At 53.6% G+C, this 18,110-nt stretch overlaps 1 protein-coding gene across 3 annotated transcripts in view; it reads right to left on the bottom strand.

Annotated features, from left to right (window-relative positions):
• Positions 1-832: 832 nt before the first annotated feature.
• Klhl29 (kelch-like family member 29) overlaps positions 833-18,110 on the bottom strand; it is a 205,665-nt gene continuing 188,387 nt past the window's right edge. For all 3 annotated transcript variants that reach the window (XM_013522637.1, XM_005400361.2, XM_005400364.2), the window contains 8 exons: positions 15,666-15,868; positions 14,308-14,567; positions 11,784-11,982; positions 11,460-11,642; positions 11,076-11,256; positions 5,289-5,482; positions 4,843-4,987; positions 833-3,003 (listed from right to left, as the gene is read on the bottom strand). In XM_013522637.1, the coding sequence (XP_013378091.1) occupies positions 2,820-3,003; positions 4,843-4,987; positions 5,289-5,482; positions 11,076-11,256; positions 11,460-11,642; positions 11,784-11,982; positions 14,308-14,567; positions 15,666-15,868 (1,549 nt within the window). In that variant the 3' untranslated portion in view covers positions 833-2,819. The remainder of the gene's footprint in view (positions 3,004-4,842; positions 4,988-5,288; positions 5,483-11,075; positions 11,257-11,459; positions 11,643-11,783; positions 11,983-14,307; positions 14,568-15,665; positions 15,869-18,110) is intronic.

Here is an 18,110-nt window from a genome sequence, read left to right as displayed (position 1 = left end):
TGGCACTGCTGTGCCTAAGAATACTGCAGATGCTTATTGTCCACTCAGCACAAGGCCTCAGCAGAGTTCTCAGGAGACCTCCTTGTTCACCTACTCTGAACCCTGTTTCAGGTTTTTCTTTCAAGGAGACAGTAGTCCTTGGTAAGATTTGGGGATTACGGACGTGGAGAGTGTTTGTGAGGATGACAGCACTAGTGCATCTACCTTCTTACCAGTCTGTGAACGCTAGCTTTTGTTCCCGACACTGAGCCGTCCCACCTGGCGTTCTGTGTCATTGCCCTTGGGATCCTACGTGGGTGTCCTTGGCAAAGCAACATGGTCTGGATGACAAACTAAAGAACCTTCAGGCATGGCAGAGGAAAACACGAAGATCACCCTGACTAGATTTTAGGGTGGAAACCACACTGCTGTTCTTCCTGGAGGAAGTGTGTGTCTCTTTTTAGGGTGATGATGGAAGTTGTAGTGTGATTCTGACATGGTCATAAAGACAAACAGAAGGTCCCAGGCATAGGAGTGACCAAGTGGGAAGCTAGCTGTGAAACTAAACTAAAAGCAGCACAAGTATAATGAGAAGAGACCTTACGCTAAAGGAATGTCCTCAGAGTCACTTCTGGAGTGCTTGCAGGTCCCTTTTAACCCTGACCTTCCATTGCCCTTTATTGCTGGCTTCCTTTTCAGCTCTCTCTGTTCGCTTGCTGAGGAGGCCTGTCCTTTCTCATCATCAAAATCTGCATGGAGGTCTTTAGAATCCTGATAGGTGACGTTGTAGAGGGAGACCAGGCCTGCCCAGGGTTTCATGTTGGTGTAGCAAAGATGACGGCACACAAAGGCATCTCATTGGCTTCTGAGTCTAGATCTATAAATATATTTATTATAATATAACAAGAACTTAACAATAAACATATACTATGTACAATACCATTACAGAGAACCCTGTTTTATCATTCACAGAAATAGCCAGTTTTGCTCCAGTGTGATAGATGAGGAGAGAAATGGAATTTCAGTGTCATCTGTGGAGTCTTGGTGACCACTAGCACCTCCCTTGGAGGCAGACACACACCAATGCTAACGTTAGCCCTGCCCCAGGCAGTTAGGAATTTGTGCTCCAGTCCTTGGGTTCACACTTGCACCCTGTTTGACATAAATACTTTAAATGACATACAATGTATGTAGTTTTGTGCTTATTACTTTTTAAAATAATAAATAATATTAAAAACTGCATAACGAAGCTCGGTATCTTGTCCAAGTGGGAGCCACACTTGTAGTGCTAGAAGTTGGTGCCCAACATCAGGCTTAGAATTTTGTGTCAGCAAACACTGAGCGATGGAAGCATGTTCTCTTTCTCCTTAGAAATGATTCTTCTCATGAAGTGATGGTGAGCTGACTTCCCAGATAGAAAAATGGTATATGTGTATTTGGTACCAACTTCAACTAAACAGCGTGGTGGCGGTGGCCTGCTTCCTGCCCTGGAATGGAAACTGATGACCGACCGGGTGAGGTTTGAGGGTCTAAGGACCAGCGTATAAGGCCTTCCTCCTCTGAGCCTCAGCATGTCCTCCCTCCTGGCTTCCCTTTCTTCCGGTTAATATGCCACTAGAAGAGTGATTCTGCTCACGCCCTTCAGGCCTTGGCTGTCATGGCTCGTCTAAGAAGGCTGTCCCCATCCTGAGAGCTCTTGTGGCAGGTGCCTTAATATATAGCTATAAATATCAAAAATAGTCTCCTGTGCTTTGTAGACATTTCTTCTCCCTCCCTCACTCCATCCCTTCCCCCTGGCCTGGGTCCTCCCTCCCTCATGGAGGGAGTTGGACTGGGGTCAGGAGCCACAACTGTGTCCTTCTAGATAGGCCCTTCTTCCTCTGACGGTGCCTCTGTGACGCACAGTCCTGGCAGGGCTGTCTGGGAGATACTGTTTCCAAAAATAAAGCGGGGGCATGGCCCACCCCAGGAGAGATCCTCTATTCTGCACATAGAAAAACGAGAGCAAATACCCCCTCTGGCACTACCTACAAAGAGCTTTGGGATTTCCCACAACAACATCCCTCTTGTGGCCTCCGCCTTCTCTCAGTACTTAAAAATAGCCTTTTGTTTATCAAGAAAATGCCTTGGAAATCTAAATAATTCATATTGGATAAGAGAAAGCTAGCACAGCCATCTTGTCCTTCTCCAGCAAAAACATGGTAGAAAACCCCGCGAAGGACAGATGACGTCTCCCCAGCAGTCCCTGCGGCTGCCACCCCTGGCTCTGTGTGGGCGGCTGGATTTCTCTTCAGTCCTGGCAGGGACCAGCAGCCTAGGCCTTGCTGCATAGTCCTGTCCCCCGTTTTCTCTCGGCCACTGAAAGTGTAGATTGATTAAAAAACGAAAGTAGGAATCAAAGTGGTAAGGACACTTTGATCTTATTCCCAAAGAGCCTGATGCTTAATATTGTCGTAAGGTAACTGATCGATGATGGTTTAGGGATCAAGCTTGCTCTGCAGGAAGGAAAAAAACAGCTTCTCTCTCCCAGTTGAAAAATATGTGAAACTATTGCACCGGGCAGAGCGAGCGCCCCTGTTCGGAGCAAGCGCCTCCACAGGAGCCAGCGAGCCCTGGCTGTCGCGTTCCGCTTCCTGTGGCCTTGAGCACTGTGCCCCTGCGCCACCCAAAGGCAAGGATGATTTTCTACATTCAATGTAGAGTATTCAAAATGTTTAGCGCAGTGAGTTCCTTGGTTGGGTTTTATTGGCCTCTTATTGGTGTTGCTGAAAATTATCATTGTGTATAGCATTTGCCTCACCAGACTTGTCCACTGTCTTGTCATGGGCTTTCTGCTGATGTCAGCCGCTTTGAATATATTTCTTTATCACCACGCAGCCGTGTCTGAACACAGGGCAGGGCATGTGGGGAAGGAGGGTCCATGTGTTGGTAGTAGGCTCATAGGCTTCCATGTTGCCCAGGGCAGGCCCCTCGCTGCTGACGATGCCTCCGGTTGCGTAAATCTTGCCATCGAGCACCACGGCACTGTCAGAGGGAAAGTGGGCAGAGATTTAGGCCTTGAACCTCCCACTTGGGCCAGGAGATAGACTCCCAGTGCCATGTCTGCTGCAGGTTGTCTGCACCCTCTTGCAAAGGTCACGTGGTCCCTTTTCTGCCCTGTGGCCCAGACTAACTTAAAACACCTGTCCTCTAGGCATGACCAGGACATAGTGCTACCCTATTCTGCACACAGAAACACTCGTGTTCACTAACTTTCCAGCCCTGCTGAGAGACAAGCGACACTAGCAGAAAAGCCACCTCTTGTACAGGCACTGGGCTCAGGCCACTGGCCCTTTATTGTCTTTTTGTGTTGTACACACAGAGCCTTCCTTCTGCTCAAATCAAATTGGGAACATGACTCACAGGAGTGCCAGGGACAGCACAATGAGGACCTCATGTAACTGAACACTCGCCGACTGACGGAGCATTCTTCCCCTGCATAAGGGCTCAGAGTCCAGCCCTCCTGCTGAATCCCTTAACATGTTTGACCTAGGGTTGCTGTTGCCCATGTCTGCAAGGATCGGGCATGCCCTGCAGGATGCTCAGTGTCCTTGTGGGGGACTCACTGGCTTAGTCCTGTCACCCCGATCAGCAGTTGCATCACTGGCCCAGCATCTCACCCCTCTCTGCACTTACTCCCTTGATGCATTTTGGTTATCCCGTCACATGACGTCCAGACCCATCTTTCTAGCCCTGAGGTCTCTTGCTCAGTGGTGGGCCATTTCTTCTTGGCTAAGCCCTGGAATCAGACACAGGGCTTTTTAAAGGCTCCACCTGTTTCTGAAGTGCACATGTCTAGAACACATCTGTCTGGAACTTTTAGAAACAATGAAGTGTCCGGCCTGCTCTATTGCAGTTCCTGCCTCCCAGGGTCCTTGCCACCTTCCCTGTAAGGCCAGCCTTTATTCTGCTTTTCTTGCAAGGCACTGTGTAAATCTCCCCCCGACATTCAGGCTTCTCCCCTCTTCTCATTTCGGCCCCCAACCCTGGGTTGCCTTTATCAGTGAAAGTGTATGTAGTCAACCATGTTCTGCATGCTGCCACTATGAGATGATGTCCACAAAAGGACAGCTGGAGAGCTATAGACACCATGCCAATGAGAACTCAGCAGTCATCCGGCCCAGGGTTGCAGGCAGAACCCTCCCAGAGCAGGGAAGTTATTGGCCCCAGGTCACGTGACATGCTAGGAGTAGGCGTTACATGTTTTCTAGCTGCGCTAAGTAAATGTCAGGCACTCAATACATGCTTTGTGCTATTTCCACACTGAGAATTTGGTGGCTCCCTCTGCATAGACACAAGGTGTCTTCAAGAAGGACCTGCTGTGGCACTGCTGATGGGGGGCTGGCTGGAGCCCTTTCCCCTTCCTTGTTCCTCTTGGTTCAGTAAAGGACAGGGCTGGAAGAGCGGAGTCTTGTGTCTCACAGCTGTAGCACCGGGCGGCTGTGGAGCCACCATACATGGGCCTTGTACCTGTGCCCTGCAGGGACAGATCGGGTGCTCTTACCCACTCAGCCTTTGAGACAGCGGAGCAGCCGAGCCTCATGCTTCTCACTGGGCCAAGTCCTCACTGCCGTGGGGATCGTGCAAGCGACCTGAGCATCTCCCCAGGAAGCTACTTGTCCCTGCATGGCTCTGGCAAGTCATCCCAAGTGAGCGCTGCCCTCATCTGTGACTGCAGGAGGGTGGCCTTGAGGCCTCCAGGAGCCACTTCATTTCCAGCTGGAGCTCAGCTGGCCACCGTGCCATGCTCCGCTCTGGTGCTGGCACCCATCCCTGCGATCACATCTCCCCTGTGGTCTCCCCACCCCTTCCACAGCCCCTTACCTGCAGAACTGGCGAGAGTGATTCATGTTTGGGCCTGCCTTGATGTTCCCTTTGTCTGGGTCATAGATGGTGGTGGCTCTGGCATAAGCCCCACCCAGGATGAACACGAAGCCATTGAGCGTGACTGCAGGCGCGTACTTGTTGTCTGTGAGGACAGCAGAGCAGGTGGTCAAGACTCAGCCTTCCCTCCCCTTTCTCTCCACCCTCCCCACCCCCGGAGCTGGAAAGAACCCAACATGTTGCTCCTGGGCTTGAGGACAGGCCAGGGCAGGGGCTTGCCCTTCTGCATGTGCTGGCATCCCTGGCTACTCCTAGGCTTGGGGTGCACCCACTCCACACCCCACACCAGGTCTGCAGAACTGGCCCTGGTCTGGGATGCGGAGACTGAATGAGTCACTGAGGTGGGGGCCCCGCTGGCTCCGGCCAAGGAGACCGATGGTCCTCACCGATCATTGGGGACTCAATGAAACTCCACGTGTTGGTCTGTGGCACGTACGACTGGAGGACGCCCGCAGCTCGGCCTGCTTCATTCACCCCGCCGAACACATAGATCTTGCCGCCACACACGGTGGCTGCTGCCGAGTGCACTGCCTTGGGCAGGGGGGCCACTGCCTCCCACTGGTTGGTGATGGTGTCGTACCTGTACGAGGAGGAGTGGGGTCTTGTGAGGGCCACAACCAAAAGCCATCTGCTTCCTGCCCTCAGTGTCCCTGGTGGAGGTGAGTCCACAGTGGGGATGCTGGGATGAGTCTGTCCTGGCCTCCTCTTGAGCCTCAGGGGGCGCCTTTCTGTCTGTCCAGTCTCTGTCAGCCTCTGCCTCCTAGCTTGGCTCTCAGGGTGCCCAGCCCTGGGCCCATTGGCCCTCTCTCTCCAGCTTAGTCCTGCCCTTCCTACAACCATGCTCCACTGACGCCTACTGTGTATCAGGCTCTGTGCTGGACCTGGTGAGACCGGGTGAGCCACGCACCACTCCTGCCCCAGAGGAGCTGGTGGCCTAGTGGGAAGATGGCCAACTGAGGCAGGCAGGAACTGGTTACTGTGTGGGATGGAAGTAGGGTGATGCTGAGAGGGACTAGGGTGCAGGCAGCAGGCCCCAGCCTGCTCTCATGGGCAGGTTGGGCTTCCTAGAGCAGTACTAGGCTGGGCCCGGAAGTGGGCAGGAGCTAGCTGGTGGGTGCCAGTGCACTGTGCAAAAGCACTGTAAACGAGGGAGAGGGGTGGGCACAGTGGCACTGGGGAAATTCAGAGCAGTTTGGAGAGGCCAGAGGTTGGGGTAGATTAGGCAGCCATTGTGCCCAACTCAGAGAATGGGACTTGGGTATAGGCAGTGGGGCAGGCCTGAAGGTTTACGCAGGGAAAAGACATGCTCAAAGCTGGACTACAGGGGTCACAGCACCTCCAGGATGGAGATATGTGCGAGAGAGAAGGCTGGGAGGAAGCAGGAAGACTGGTTAGTTAGGCTGTTAGATGGAAGCTGGAGAAGCGAGATGTGGCAGCGGCTTGGGCCAAGGGATGACAACAGCATGAGGAAGGGAAACAGGAGAGGGGGTTGGGAGGGTCCGATCATTGCTGGATGTGGACTGAGGGGGACAGAGCTGCCCAGGATGACTGGGGAGGTGGGGTGGAGGTGGAACGACTCCGGGACAGGGCACCAAGGCTAGGGGAGGGGAGCAACTTCAGTTCTAACGAGTTCACAGAGTCTGCTGGGTGTGTGAGGGGTGGGGAGTGTGTGAGTCTGCACTGAGCAGTCAGCTTAGGGGTCACAGGCACGATGAAAGAAATCAGAGCTGAGGCACACACAGGAAGTTGGGGACATTGGGCTGGGGACCGCTGGGGGGAGGTGTGTGCTGGCCACTGAGAGCAGTGCTGAAACAAGCCCAGGAGGAGAGGGTGGGTCAGACAGCCACCTGCCGCACTTGGAAGGGCAGAGGGCCTCAACAGTGGAGGATGGCAAGAGAGGGCACGGAGTCCCAAGCAGGTCACAGTGGTCCTGTGACGGGGGTGCTCAAGGTGGAAAGGGATGCAGAGGCCACCGCATCTAGTGGAGAGGGGAAGTGGGGGAGCTCCACGGTGGGGACTGGGGATGGTGGGGGAGGCTTTTTGGAGGAAACTTAGTGATGAAGAGGGGAGGAGGTGGCACCAGAAAGAATATGAAGTCGAGAGGGGCCGGCGGGATGCTGACAAATGCTTACTGATTCCCTTCCTGAGGAAAAAGTCCTGGTGTAATGTTTCCAGATATCCAGGCTGCAATTCCTCCCCACTGTCCGAGGACAAGCTGCCAAAGGGGTGGGGTGGGGGGGCTGTTGCCACCACTGCCTAGAATCTTCCCTGGAGCTCAAGAGCCATATGGGCCCTCAAGAGCAGAGGGCAGGAAAGCAGACACCTAGGAGGTGCTGAGCTGCGAGCATGAATTGTCTTTGTTCTGCATATCTGTAAGTATATGACTTAACTTTTAATAAGAGCTGTGGTTGACACCTGGCCTGTAGAGCTCCTGAAATTGAGTGAACATGAACCAGCTCCAGCACACACTGGCTTTGGTTTATTGTGGGGGGGTTGTGTTGAGTTTCTATACTGGATAAGGAAAGGCTGAATATGTAGTCAGCCCTCCAGCTCCACATACAGAGATATTTGGGGAAAAAATCCTGTCCATACTGCACATGTAGAAATTTTTTTTATCATTCCCTAGACAATATAGTATGAGAACTATTTGCATATCATTTACATTGTATTATGATGGTTAATGGTGAAGTGATTTGAAGTCTTTAAATATACAGGAGAATATGTGTGGGTTATATGCAAATACTATGTTTTTATTTTTTTTTAAAGTACTGGGGATTGTATCCAGGTCCATAGCATTAAGCTACATCCCCAGCTCTTTTTCAGTTTTTATTTTTAGACCAGGTTTTGCTAAGTTTCCCAGTCTGGGCTCAAACTTTTGAACCTCTAGCCTCAGCCTCCCAGAGTGCTGGGATTACAGGTATGTTACCACACCTGGCATGTAACTTTTATATAAGGAACTTGATTAGATTTGGGTAACTGTCCTCCATGCATGTAAGGAACCACTGAATATGAAAGAGGGGAAGCTGGGTGCTGTGGCTTGCACCTGTAATCCCAGAACTCAGGAAGGCACTTATAATCCCAGAACTCAGGAAGTTGAGGCAGGAGGATTGCTTGAGCCCAGGACTTTAAGCGTAGAGATCCCATCTTTAAAAAAGAAGGTAGGGTGGTGCTGATGCTGTAAGCCTCCCAACAGATGCAGCAGATGCAACCTGAGTCCCGAGTAGGCAGGAGAGAGGAAGAAAGGCAAGGAGACACAAGTGTGGGGCACCAGTGGCAGTGCGGACGGGAAGACTCCCGAGTTCTTGACTGGTGGCCCCCTTTTTCTTTGGGAAATCACTTGGCCCAAGCAGTGGTGGAGTCTATGGGAAGCCTCAGAGAGAGAGGCAAGGAAGAGAAATACCTGCTCCTGAGAGTGAGGAAGGAAACCCCAAAAGACTGCCTTGCACACTTAGGACTGGGTAGAGGGTGGAGGTTTCGGTGTGTAGTGGACAGGTCTGCAGTAGGGCAGAGTGGAGAGGCAAAGGGTCAGTGGAAAAGCTCTGCTGAACCTTCAGGTAGGACAAGGTAGCGAAGTGAGAGGATAGAGGTGTGTTGGAGCAAGAGCGCCAGGCAAGATGGGAGAAGAGATGGGAAACAGCTGCTGAGAACAGTAGCACTGAGACTAAGCAGGCCGGCCAAGGCCTGGGATCCCTGAGGTCTCTCTTTAAGGGACAGCCACGTGGCACTCAGTTCTCGGCTTGGGTCTGAGGAGAGGCTGAAGTCTCTGAAAGGGCAGCAAGGCTGATTCCCTTCGGCCACGGACGGATGACACGAGGCTAATATGCAGTGGAGTTAAGTGTCTTTCTGGACAGTGTCTGAAGTTCAGCTATCTATTTTTTTAACCAATATGGCAGAGATCCAAACAGCTCCTGCAGAAGGAGCTGGAGACAGAGGAAGATTATGTGGTTGTTAAGTCCTCAGTCTTTCGATATAATGGCACATTCCTACAAACACAAATTTCCTGAGAGCTTGTTATTCCAGGTGGCTGATTGCCAAGCCACGGGCCCTCCCGTCAGCTCAATCTGTCAGCTTCCTGCTTGAGAAGGATATGCTAATGACATGCAAATGACCCCGCAGAGTGAGGCACTCCGCTATCATTTATCCAGTAACCACAGCTCCTGCAATATATTACTATAAAATATTAGACCCAGTTATTTATATAATGATATAATACAGGTTTGTCTACGGCACTGTTGTTTTAATCTATAATTATATAATCTTGCTCTATTCCTGTGATACAGTAATATAATATAATTATAATGCATCATATATTCCATTCATTATCAATATAATAGCAATTTGTACCATTAGTGCTTCCTGGGGAACAAAGCGCCCTCATGTCTGTCCCCATTTACACAGACCTTCCTGTCACCCTGCATTCTCACATTACTACCATGGGCACGGACATGCAATTACCCACAGGGGCTTTGTTCCTTGGGAAGCAGGGGTGTCTCTCTGCCTAACAGATCCCTGTGGGCCAAGGAAGGGTTCTGGGACCCTCAGAGCTGCTATCCTAGCCTGTTCCTCCATCCACTGGGGTTCCTGGGCTCCCCAGCCAGCAGGAAGGCTGAGGCCCCCCGGGGAGGCTGGTTCAGGCAATACCAGAACTTCTGCAGAGCCCAGGCAAGGTGGAGTGTGTCTCTACCTCCTAGTCACTGCATTTGATCCTTGAACAAATCCCCACATTTATCAACAAGTATAACTTTGCAAAATGAGTAATCAGTGTCTTAGGAGATTAAAAATAGCTGACAAAAGTAAGACAGAATGACAGATCCAGCTCAGTTTACTTCTACATAGGAAATGTCTCCGTTTTTACATGTTTATTTTTGGGTTACAAATGATTGGAAGCTGCTTCTGGAAGGCTTAGAGCACACATGGCCATATAGCAGGTCACACTGAAGGCCCCTAGCATCAGGCTGGTCTGGTATTAATGCCCTCATAATCACACAGGGATTCCCCATTATCTTCAAATCAATGTGACAATTAAATGTTGTTACACAGCCATCTCTGGGCTCCACTTGGGGGAGTTAAAAGCCCACAATGAACATTCAGAGCCTGTCTCACTCTGCAACCATCATTGCTGTAACATTTGTCAAATGTCCAATTAGCCACAGGGTTGGGGTACAAACTGAGGGTGTGTGGCTTCACAGCAGGAGGATGTGACAAAGGAAGGTGTGTTTTCTGGTGGTGGCTTACGGGATGGGCCAGATGCAGGAAGGATGAGGGAAGAAGGGCTCTGGTGACTTTAACTGTGACCCAGGTTGTAATCATGGGCCAGGTCAGCCTAACCTGTCACTCTCTGGGGCACTAACTTCTCCCAAAGCAGGACTGGAGGCTTCACAGGCTGCTGCATCACGAAGCTTCCCCACAAATCTGGGCGGGTTTCCGCAGCTCTTCCCAGGCTTCTGTTCTAGTAGCAGCAGCTCGCCTGGCTCAGAGCAGAGGATCTCACTGACCCCCAGCCTTTGCCCCAGGGCCCATTTTGACCTAGAGTTGACAGAGGCCTTGGGGAGGAAGCAGCCTCAGACTTCCAGCAGAGGGCGGCTAACACACGTGAATCTTGAGCTCCTGGGCTTGTATTTTCTTCTGGAGAATTCCAGATGGCCAGACTGTGTCCCCAAATTGCTTAGTTGTGTGTGGCAAACCTCCCCTGAATTATCACAGATTTTCTGGGATATTTGAAACGGAGGAGAAAGGGATGTCCTTGGCATGTAACCCTCTGCTTGGCAGGGACAAGAAGACTTTGCCCCCAGCATGCCCACATTTTGGCCGTGGGTTCCAGCTTTGCCCCAGAATCCTGGCAAGCCTCTGGGCTTACCCGAGCAGACCTGCCTGCACAGTCTAGCCAGCCCCTCCCATGCCTTTCTGCAAAGGCTCTTGGACCTCCGTCTTGTCTGACACTGAAGTGCGATGTTGACAAGTGTGCATATCTAGTGCCTGGGGAAGGCTGAAGCAGATGCCTCCTGTCTGCCTCACATGCTGTGGTCCCCTCCTGCCACTGGGTTAGAAGAGCCTGGCATTGTGGACTTTGAATGTCTGGGCCACTGACACTGAGGATGTGCCGGGAGGAGGAGTGATGTGATTTCAGCTTTTGGTAAACATGGAAAGACACCCAAGCACTGTGAACTCCTCACCTCTCCACGTGGTCCACATTGCCCGCCACGCCAAGTCCCCCCAGGGTGTAAATTTTCCCATCGTAGACAAGGCTGTTGTGCCGGCAGCGTGGGACTGTCATTCTGGAGACCAGGTTCCAGTTATCGAGCAGGGACATGTAGCACCAGACATCGGCCAATGTCACCCCAGATTCCATCCCACCTGTAGGCAGTTTAGGGGTACAGAGAGTAGACAGGGGCTGAAGAAGGGTCCAAGGATGGCAGGCCCAGCCCCAGGGTCAGACGAAGAAGGCTTTGCCTGCAAAGTAGACATCCTGGTCCTTGGCTTCCTTCAGGCTGGCCATGTGGGCAGAGCCCCTTTAGGAAGCCCTGTACCAGTCCCCACCCAGCCCTGAGGGGCCTCACCTGAGAGGTAGATGTTGTCCCCGGCACTCACTACGCTGAAGAACTCCCGGTCATAGAAAGGCAGCGAGGCCAAGGGGTACCACTTGTTGTTCTGCGGGTTCCAGCAGGTGACAGCCACCAGCGAGCGCTGGGTCATCCCTACCATCTGACGACCCCCAACCAAAACGATGACCTCGGCCACACCTGCAGGGACACAGATGGGCACCTTTGGGACACACTCCGACATCAGGAACATCTGTGCCTGGCTCTTCTCTGAGGGACCACCCCCAGCCGAGTTGACCCTCAGCGCCTGCAACTGGGGTGTTCATGCCTGCCCCCCAATACCTGCCGAGAGGCGGGGCCGGGTTCGGGGCGTCTGCATCTCCTGGCGGGCATGGGGCAGCATGTGGTAGCGTTTGGCCTCGTTGACCAGGTCCCGACAGGCCTCTGAGGACTTGATCAGCTCCTCATTGTCCACGACATTGAGCAGGTAGCTGGGGTGGATGAAGGGGAGGCGAACCACGGCCAGGAGCTCAGCTGCGTGCTGTGGGGGAGGGGGACACAGACTCAGCCTCCCAGGAAGGAGCCTGCTTGTGAGTTGTATCAAGAAGGAAAGAGGCGGTGGCTGCCCACCGCCAGAAAATTTGGCTTGGTGTGTGGCTCGGACATGAAGACACTACCCAGCCTGGCCTGACCAGAGAGGCGAGGAGGGTAGCAGGTGCTCAGGGTGGACTGTCTACTCATCCCACCTGCACCTCCAGTCTGCATGCTGCCCAGGTCACGGGCCCTGCTTTGTGCCAGGCTGCTGGGGGCGGGTGGCACTGAGCCAGAGGGCGTGAGCCTGAAGAGATGAGTGTGGCAGTGACTCAGGAACAGACAGGAGGACCCAGAAGAGCTTAGGGACAGCAGCTGTGAGGTGACTGTGAAGCCCGTATCTTCCCAATGCCACAACTGCTTTTGGGGTGTTGCCTTGTCTCCCATGCGCAGCCGGACCCTCTTTCCTGTGCTGAAGGCTTTTCATGGCTGACTGGAATCTCCTCTGCTGTCTGGCAAGCTGTGCTGATCGCTTCACTTTGGTGGTACTGAGCAAACAGCTGGTGACCACCGCTGGCTGTGCATTAACTCATTACTGGGGGTACAGACCAATGGGACCCCCTCTTTGACCTCAAGGTGTCCACAGTTTAATGGGAGCAGGAACAGGAGTCTATGTAGGGCTCTGACTGGCACAGGAGTGACAGGCACCATGGAGCAGGCATCTCAGCTGGGTGTGCACGGATGGGCAGGGGTGTGGGAGCGCGGACGGGAGCAGGTTACTTGGGGAACTGTCTGGGGCTGCTTCTTGTGGATGCAAAAGGTTTTTGCTGGGTAGGGGGGAAATTAGGAGCAGTGAGGTCGGAGGGGCTGGCAGAGCTAGGACTGGCTGACCTTCTACCTTGCTGGCCAGGACTGTGTAGCTTCTCCTGCAAGACGATGTAGGAACTAACAAAGGGCTTTAAATCGTGGGGACACAATCTGATTTGCTCTTTAGAAAGAACACTGAGGCTATAGCCTGGAAAATGGATTTGGAGGCAGCAAGATGGATGGCAGGGAAACCACTGAGGCGGCAATGGCAGTGATCCTGGTAGGATGGGCTGGAAGTGGGGAGGGTCCATCTAAGGGGAAGGAAGGAGGCAGAAATGAGCACTGTCACCAATGAATGGGAACTAGGTGAAGGACACTGGCTCGTCTTGGCCTCACATTAGGAACCCAGGAAGAGGAGTGGGCTCGGCCTGGTGAGCGACATGGACTTGGGCCCCTCTGCTAGAAATCCCCAACATGTGACTGAAGACAGAGATCTGGAGCTCTGGGTTGGGACATAGGCTTGGGAGTTACAGTGTGTTGTGCTACCACTGTTACCAACTGCTCAACCTAACTTTACTCCTCTGCAAACAACTCTTGCCCCTCCCCACCTGATTAGTCCAAGGACACCCTTCCCCTGGGCTCAGTGGCTAGGTCGGGGGAGACATCTATGCACCCCATAGCCACCCAATTGCATTGATCCTAATACCAGTCTATCCCTCTTGACCTTGCTCCTTCTTTGCTCTCAATGAATGACAGTCCTCCTAATCCACATCAGTGGCCTCAGCTCACTCTGGGGTCAGACCTCCCTGACACTGCTCCTCCTGGTTGAGCCCTCACTTCTGGGCTATTGTCCCCTTTCTCTGTTCTCTGGGTACATCTGGATCCCTCCTGCAGATGCACATCTGGGCTCCTTCTCCTGAGAACCAAGGCCACTCCCTTCTAAGCAGGGTCTCCAGCCAGGGCTTTCTGGAATGGGCTGGTCCCACGGCTCCCTATGACTTGGGCACTTTTCCGGGAACACAGCTGTCCTCTTCCTCCCCCAGATGCTGGCTTTGGTTTCTCCTGCAGTCCCTTTCAAGGACCTCCTGTTCTCTCCTGTGCATGTGCAGTGGTTCCATTTGGTCCACCCAGGTGCTCCCCACTTCCTTGATAGCCAGAGCACGGCAGGGACTCCTCCTGTGGCTCTGAGCTCCTGAGAGTCCTCAGCACCTCTCCCTGCAGGGCCAGGCTGCTGCCCAACCAGACCCTGCAGCCCCAGAGTCAGCGTGGGTCTTCTTCAAGGTGGGATGGCTGCTCTGAAGGACCCTCTGGTGACTGACACTCATCCTTAAGCCCTCTTCCTCTCTCTTGCTGCATGCAGCAGAGGCAGGACCAACCTCCTTGTCTCCTGCCTACTGGCTCCCACGTACTCCCCGTGGGTAAGACATGTGGCCCTGCTTTAAGCACCTTCCCTCATCTTTGCCGCAGACCTCACCACTGCAGGGTTCCCTAAACCCAGACAGAAGGGGTGGGGACAGGTGGGCCATACCTGTGCCCGTGATGCAGGATCTTTCTTGATCCACTTGATGACTGTCTCATACACCAGCTCCTCGGCCTTGGTGTTGAGGCTGTCATTGGAGATGTAGGCGATGAAGTCGTCCTTAGAGATGCTGAGGATCTCCTCCTGGACCGCCACCTCGGGGAAGATCTGCAGCGCGAAGGCCTTGGCCATGTGGTAGAGCTCACTGCACTGCATGGCCTCGGCCATGGCCAGCACACCCAGGCAGTTGCTGGCGGTCAGCTGCTTCTCTGGGGGTGAGAGTGCAGGACCACTGACCCAAGGGCTCTGGAAGGGTCACCTCTTGTTCCTATCACCATCACTGGATTCCCCTCTGAGCCCATCTCCTTGTGACCCAAACTCCAGCAACCATAGTCCCTATCAGCCCCTTCTTGTGTCCCTTAGATCCACTTCCCAGGTTGCCATGTGCCCTTTCCTTTGCTCTTGTAGGTCCTGGCACAAGGACCAGGGCTGTGAGGCATGAGTTGAACTTCCCTATTTGTGAAGAAAGGGCCAGGAGAGCCTCAGAGCCTGGGCCTGGGCCACACAGAGGCTTATGGTGTCTTCTGTGACCAAAGACATGCCTAAGGCCTCAGGCTCCCTCAATTCACATTAATGGTGGCCCCCTTACATCATGCACTGTCTCCCATGGACCCATCCTCTCCCAGACTGACCTTCTAGAATCTGATCTGCCTCCTGAGATCTGGCTGATGGCTCCACTAGCCTAGACAGGAGGCCCCCAACTGTCCTCACCTGAGCTGCTCCCATCGGGTGCAGCTCCTGGCCTTCTCTCTTTGGATGCCACACCCCAGGTAGTAAGCTCTTTGTGATGCTTATTCTCATCTCTCCCTCTTCCTGCAAAGTGAGCCTGCTTTGGCCTGGGAGAACCATTGACACCCAGATTCCAGGCCTGTGCAGCAGCTCTGAGCATTCAAGGGACAATTCAGATGTCTAGGTATAGACATGAGTCTGATTTACATCAGCTTAATAAGTTCAAGGGAGAACAAGTATGTAGCGGCTCTGTTCAGGGCTTAGAGGCTAGGACAGGGAGGCCAGGCCCCGCTGCACCCCTCAGCAGACTGTTGGCACAGCTGCATAGCCCACTGGCTTTGAAAGGCCTGCTGGGCCACGGGGATGCTCTTCCACTCCGGGAGCCATGACTCAGTCCCCTCAGGCCATGCCTTTGCATCAGGTCATCCAAATGCTCAAGTAGAACAGCATGGTGTTGGGTTTGGTCTGTTGAGTGGGGACACACACTGCCCTCCCCTCTCAGTCACTGCTGGTTTGGGATTTTTCACATGTCTTCATTAACCTGCCCCAAGTGACACACGGGCCCATAGCAGCCTCACCGAGAAAGGACACACAGACTTTGCAAAAGGTGTGGAACTGGAACTTGCTGGCTGCCTCTAGCAGGGTCTTGGCGTTGGCTGAGTCGATAACCAGGGAGCCAGTGTAGACAAACTCCAGCAGCAGCTCCAGCACGTCGGCCTGAAGATTAGACAGCACCAGCTCCAGCTTCTCTCGGCTGCCTTGGCTGCCGTCCTGCACGGACCTAGGCACAGAAACCAGCGTGTCCTCACCTGCCACCCCCGCATGCTCGCACGGCCAGATCTCCCTGTACACCTCGGTCATGCCCTTCATTTAGGATTCAAAGGACACAGCAATGACACACCTGAACCTAGTGACCTGACACGGGATCTGAAAGAGAAGAATCTGACCAGAGGCGCCCAAAAGAACAGAAACCCTGCTTATCTACTCGGCATGTCCATGCAAAAAAAGATGCAAATCAAAAAGCATGAGCTGTGGATGGGGACGAGGACCAGGACTGGCCTCAAAGGGAAACAATATGGCGTCAGCACTACCTGGGCCCCAGGGCCCATCCAGGCCCGGCCCACTGCCTCAGGTGGCAAATGTGAGAAGCGAGGCTTGGGAGGCTCCTGATTGGCTGTCACCCCAGCCAATCCCGAGGCTTCCTCTGAGTGCCCACCTGGACACCCGAAAGGACCCTATCCCCACCACTTTGCAAAAGCATATTGTTTCCTTTTAGGCATGGAAAGGAAGCCCTTCATGACATTGCTTTGAAACTGAAGACGAGACGAGATAGACGGACAGAATGGTTAGAGCTGGGAGGGGGGAGGGGAACAACCAAGGACTTCCGCCACAGACAGCCAGCAGCCATGACCTGGGGCCTGGCCCGGGGCGGGGCCCTCCTGCCACATGGAACACGGGGTCAGAGGTCAGAGTGGCCTTCGTGTAGAGTGTGCATCGGGCTTGTGAACTGGGGGGAGCAGGGGAGGGACACAAATATATCAGTATGTTTATATCTGGTGTCTACAGAAATACAAAACCATTGCAAGGGCTCCTAAGGCCTGGCAGCCGCGCCCTATAGCTGGACCTGGAAGGAAACAGATAAGATGAAGCAAAAACAACACGATACAGAAGTGTGGCCAGAAGGAAGAACACCCAGGGCGTTAGGCAGGAGGGGGACTTCTCGGGGCCACGGCTGGGCCACTGCCTCTGAGCCAGCTTTCCAAACTGGGCCGGGCCCTGCTCTGCAGCCACCCACTGCCTTCTGAGGGGGCCAGCAGTCAGGACACTCGGGGCTGGTCCCAGGGCTGCACCCGTGGCTGGTGCAGCGGTGTAGCAGTGTCTGGCAAGAGGGCAGGCTGGGCACAGAGAGAGAGGCCAGCTGCTGGCTGAGTGGGTGATGGAGCACTGGCAAGGAGCAAAGGGACCTGGGCGTCCTGCTTTGCCACTGACAGACGGGCAGCCTGGGCCTCTCAGGCTTCCAGCCTCTTCTGCAAAGCAAGAGGATTGAACTGGATGAGGCCTAGAGTTCATGGAGATTAATGTGACAGAGGCTGGAAAATGCCTTCGCAAGGGATGCTTTTCTGCGTGACAGAACCTGCAGTTCCACTAGAGCAGCATCCCCTCCTGTCAGGGCCCCTAAAACCCACATGCAGCCTGGCCGAGGGAACTTTATACTGCAACCCTGGTGCCTGAGCCAGTGTCCGGGAACCCTTCCAGGGCTGTCACCCTGGGCCCTCCCCACAGAATGGCTCACTGGCCAGGGGCCTAAAGGGCATTCTGCTTCGCAGCCCTGCACAAGAGTGGGAGCTGAGATGGCAAAGGTGCAGACCACACAGGTTTTGGCAGAGGCCTACCCCGCCGAGTGACTCCTAAAATGACTGAGCACCCCTAGCCTTCTACTGTTGGGATGGATTCCCACACTTAGGTGGCTTTTTTAGGTATAAAAATAGTTCATTATATGCTCACCTGAGATCACAGAGATCTGACTACCCCAGGCCTTGCCTCATCATGCCCTTCATGCTCTGTGGAGGTCATGCTGGGTCACTGTGCAGCAGGGCTGATAAGGTCTAAGCTGGCTGAGTACCTATTCCTTCTCCCAAGTCTCCTAGTAGACTGCCATCTCCACCACTGGCCAGCCTAGCTGTTGCCCATGAGTCCTCAGCTCAAGGAGCTCATGCCCATGAAGAGCTGAGGTGTGATTCCAGGATGCACATGCCCCCATGTGCACACCCTCTCATGCACTCATGCACACACACACACACACACACACACACACACACACACCAAAAGCACGTGACCCTGGCTGGTCCAGTGATGAAGGCACTAGGCAGATGGTGAGTCCATGGCCCTGATGGGGCCAGCATGGATGCACTGAGGGATGCTGCCTGTCTCACCCAGAGTCTGGGCCAGGGGAAGGTCCTGGGGACCGGGAGGCACCTGCATGGCTGAGGAGCACTGAGATTATTATTATTATTATTATTATT

Source organism: Chinchilla lanigera, unplaced genomic scaffold, assembly GCF_000276665.1.
Source record: "Chinchilla lanigera isolate Chin_1 unplaced genomic scaffold, ChiLan1.0 scaffold00068, whole genome shotgun sequence".
Lineage (NCBI taxonomy): Eukaryota > Metazoa > Chordata > Mammalia > Rodentia > Chinchillidae > Chinchilla > Chinchilla lanigera.
This window is presented reverse-complemented; position numbering and strand designations above follow the sequence as displayed.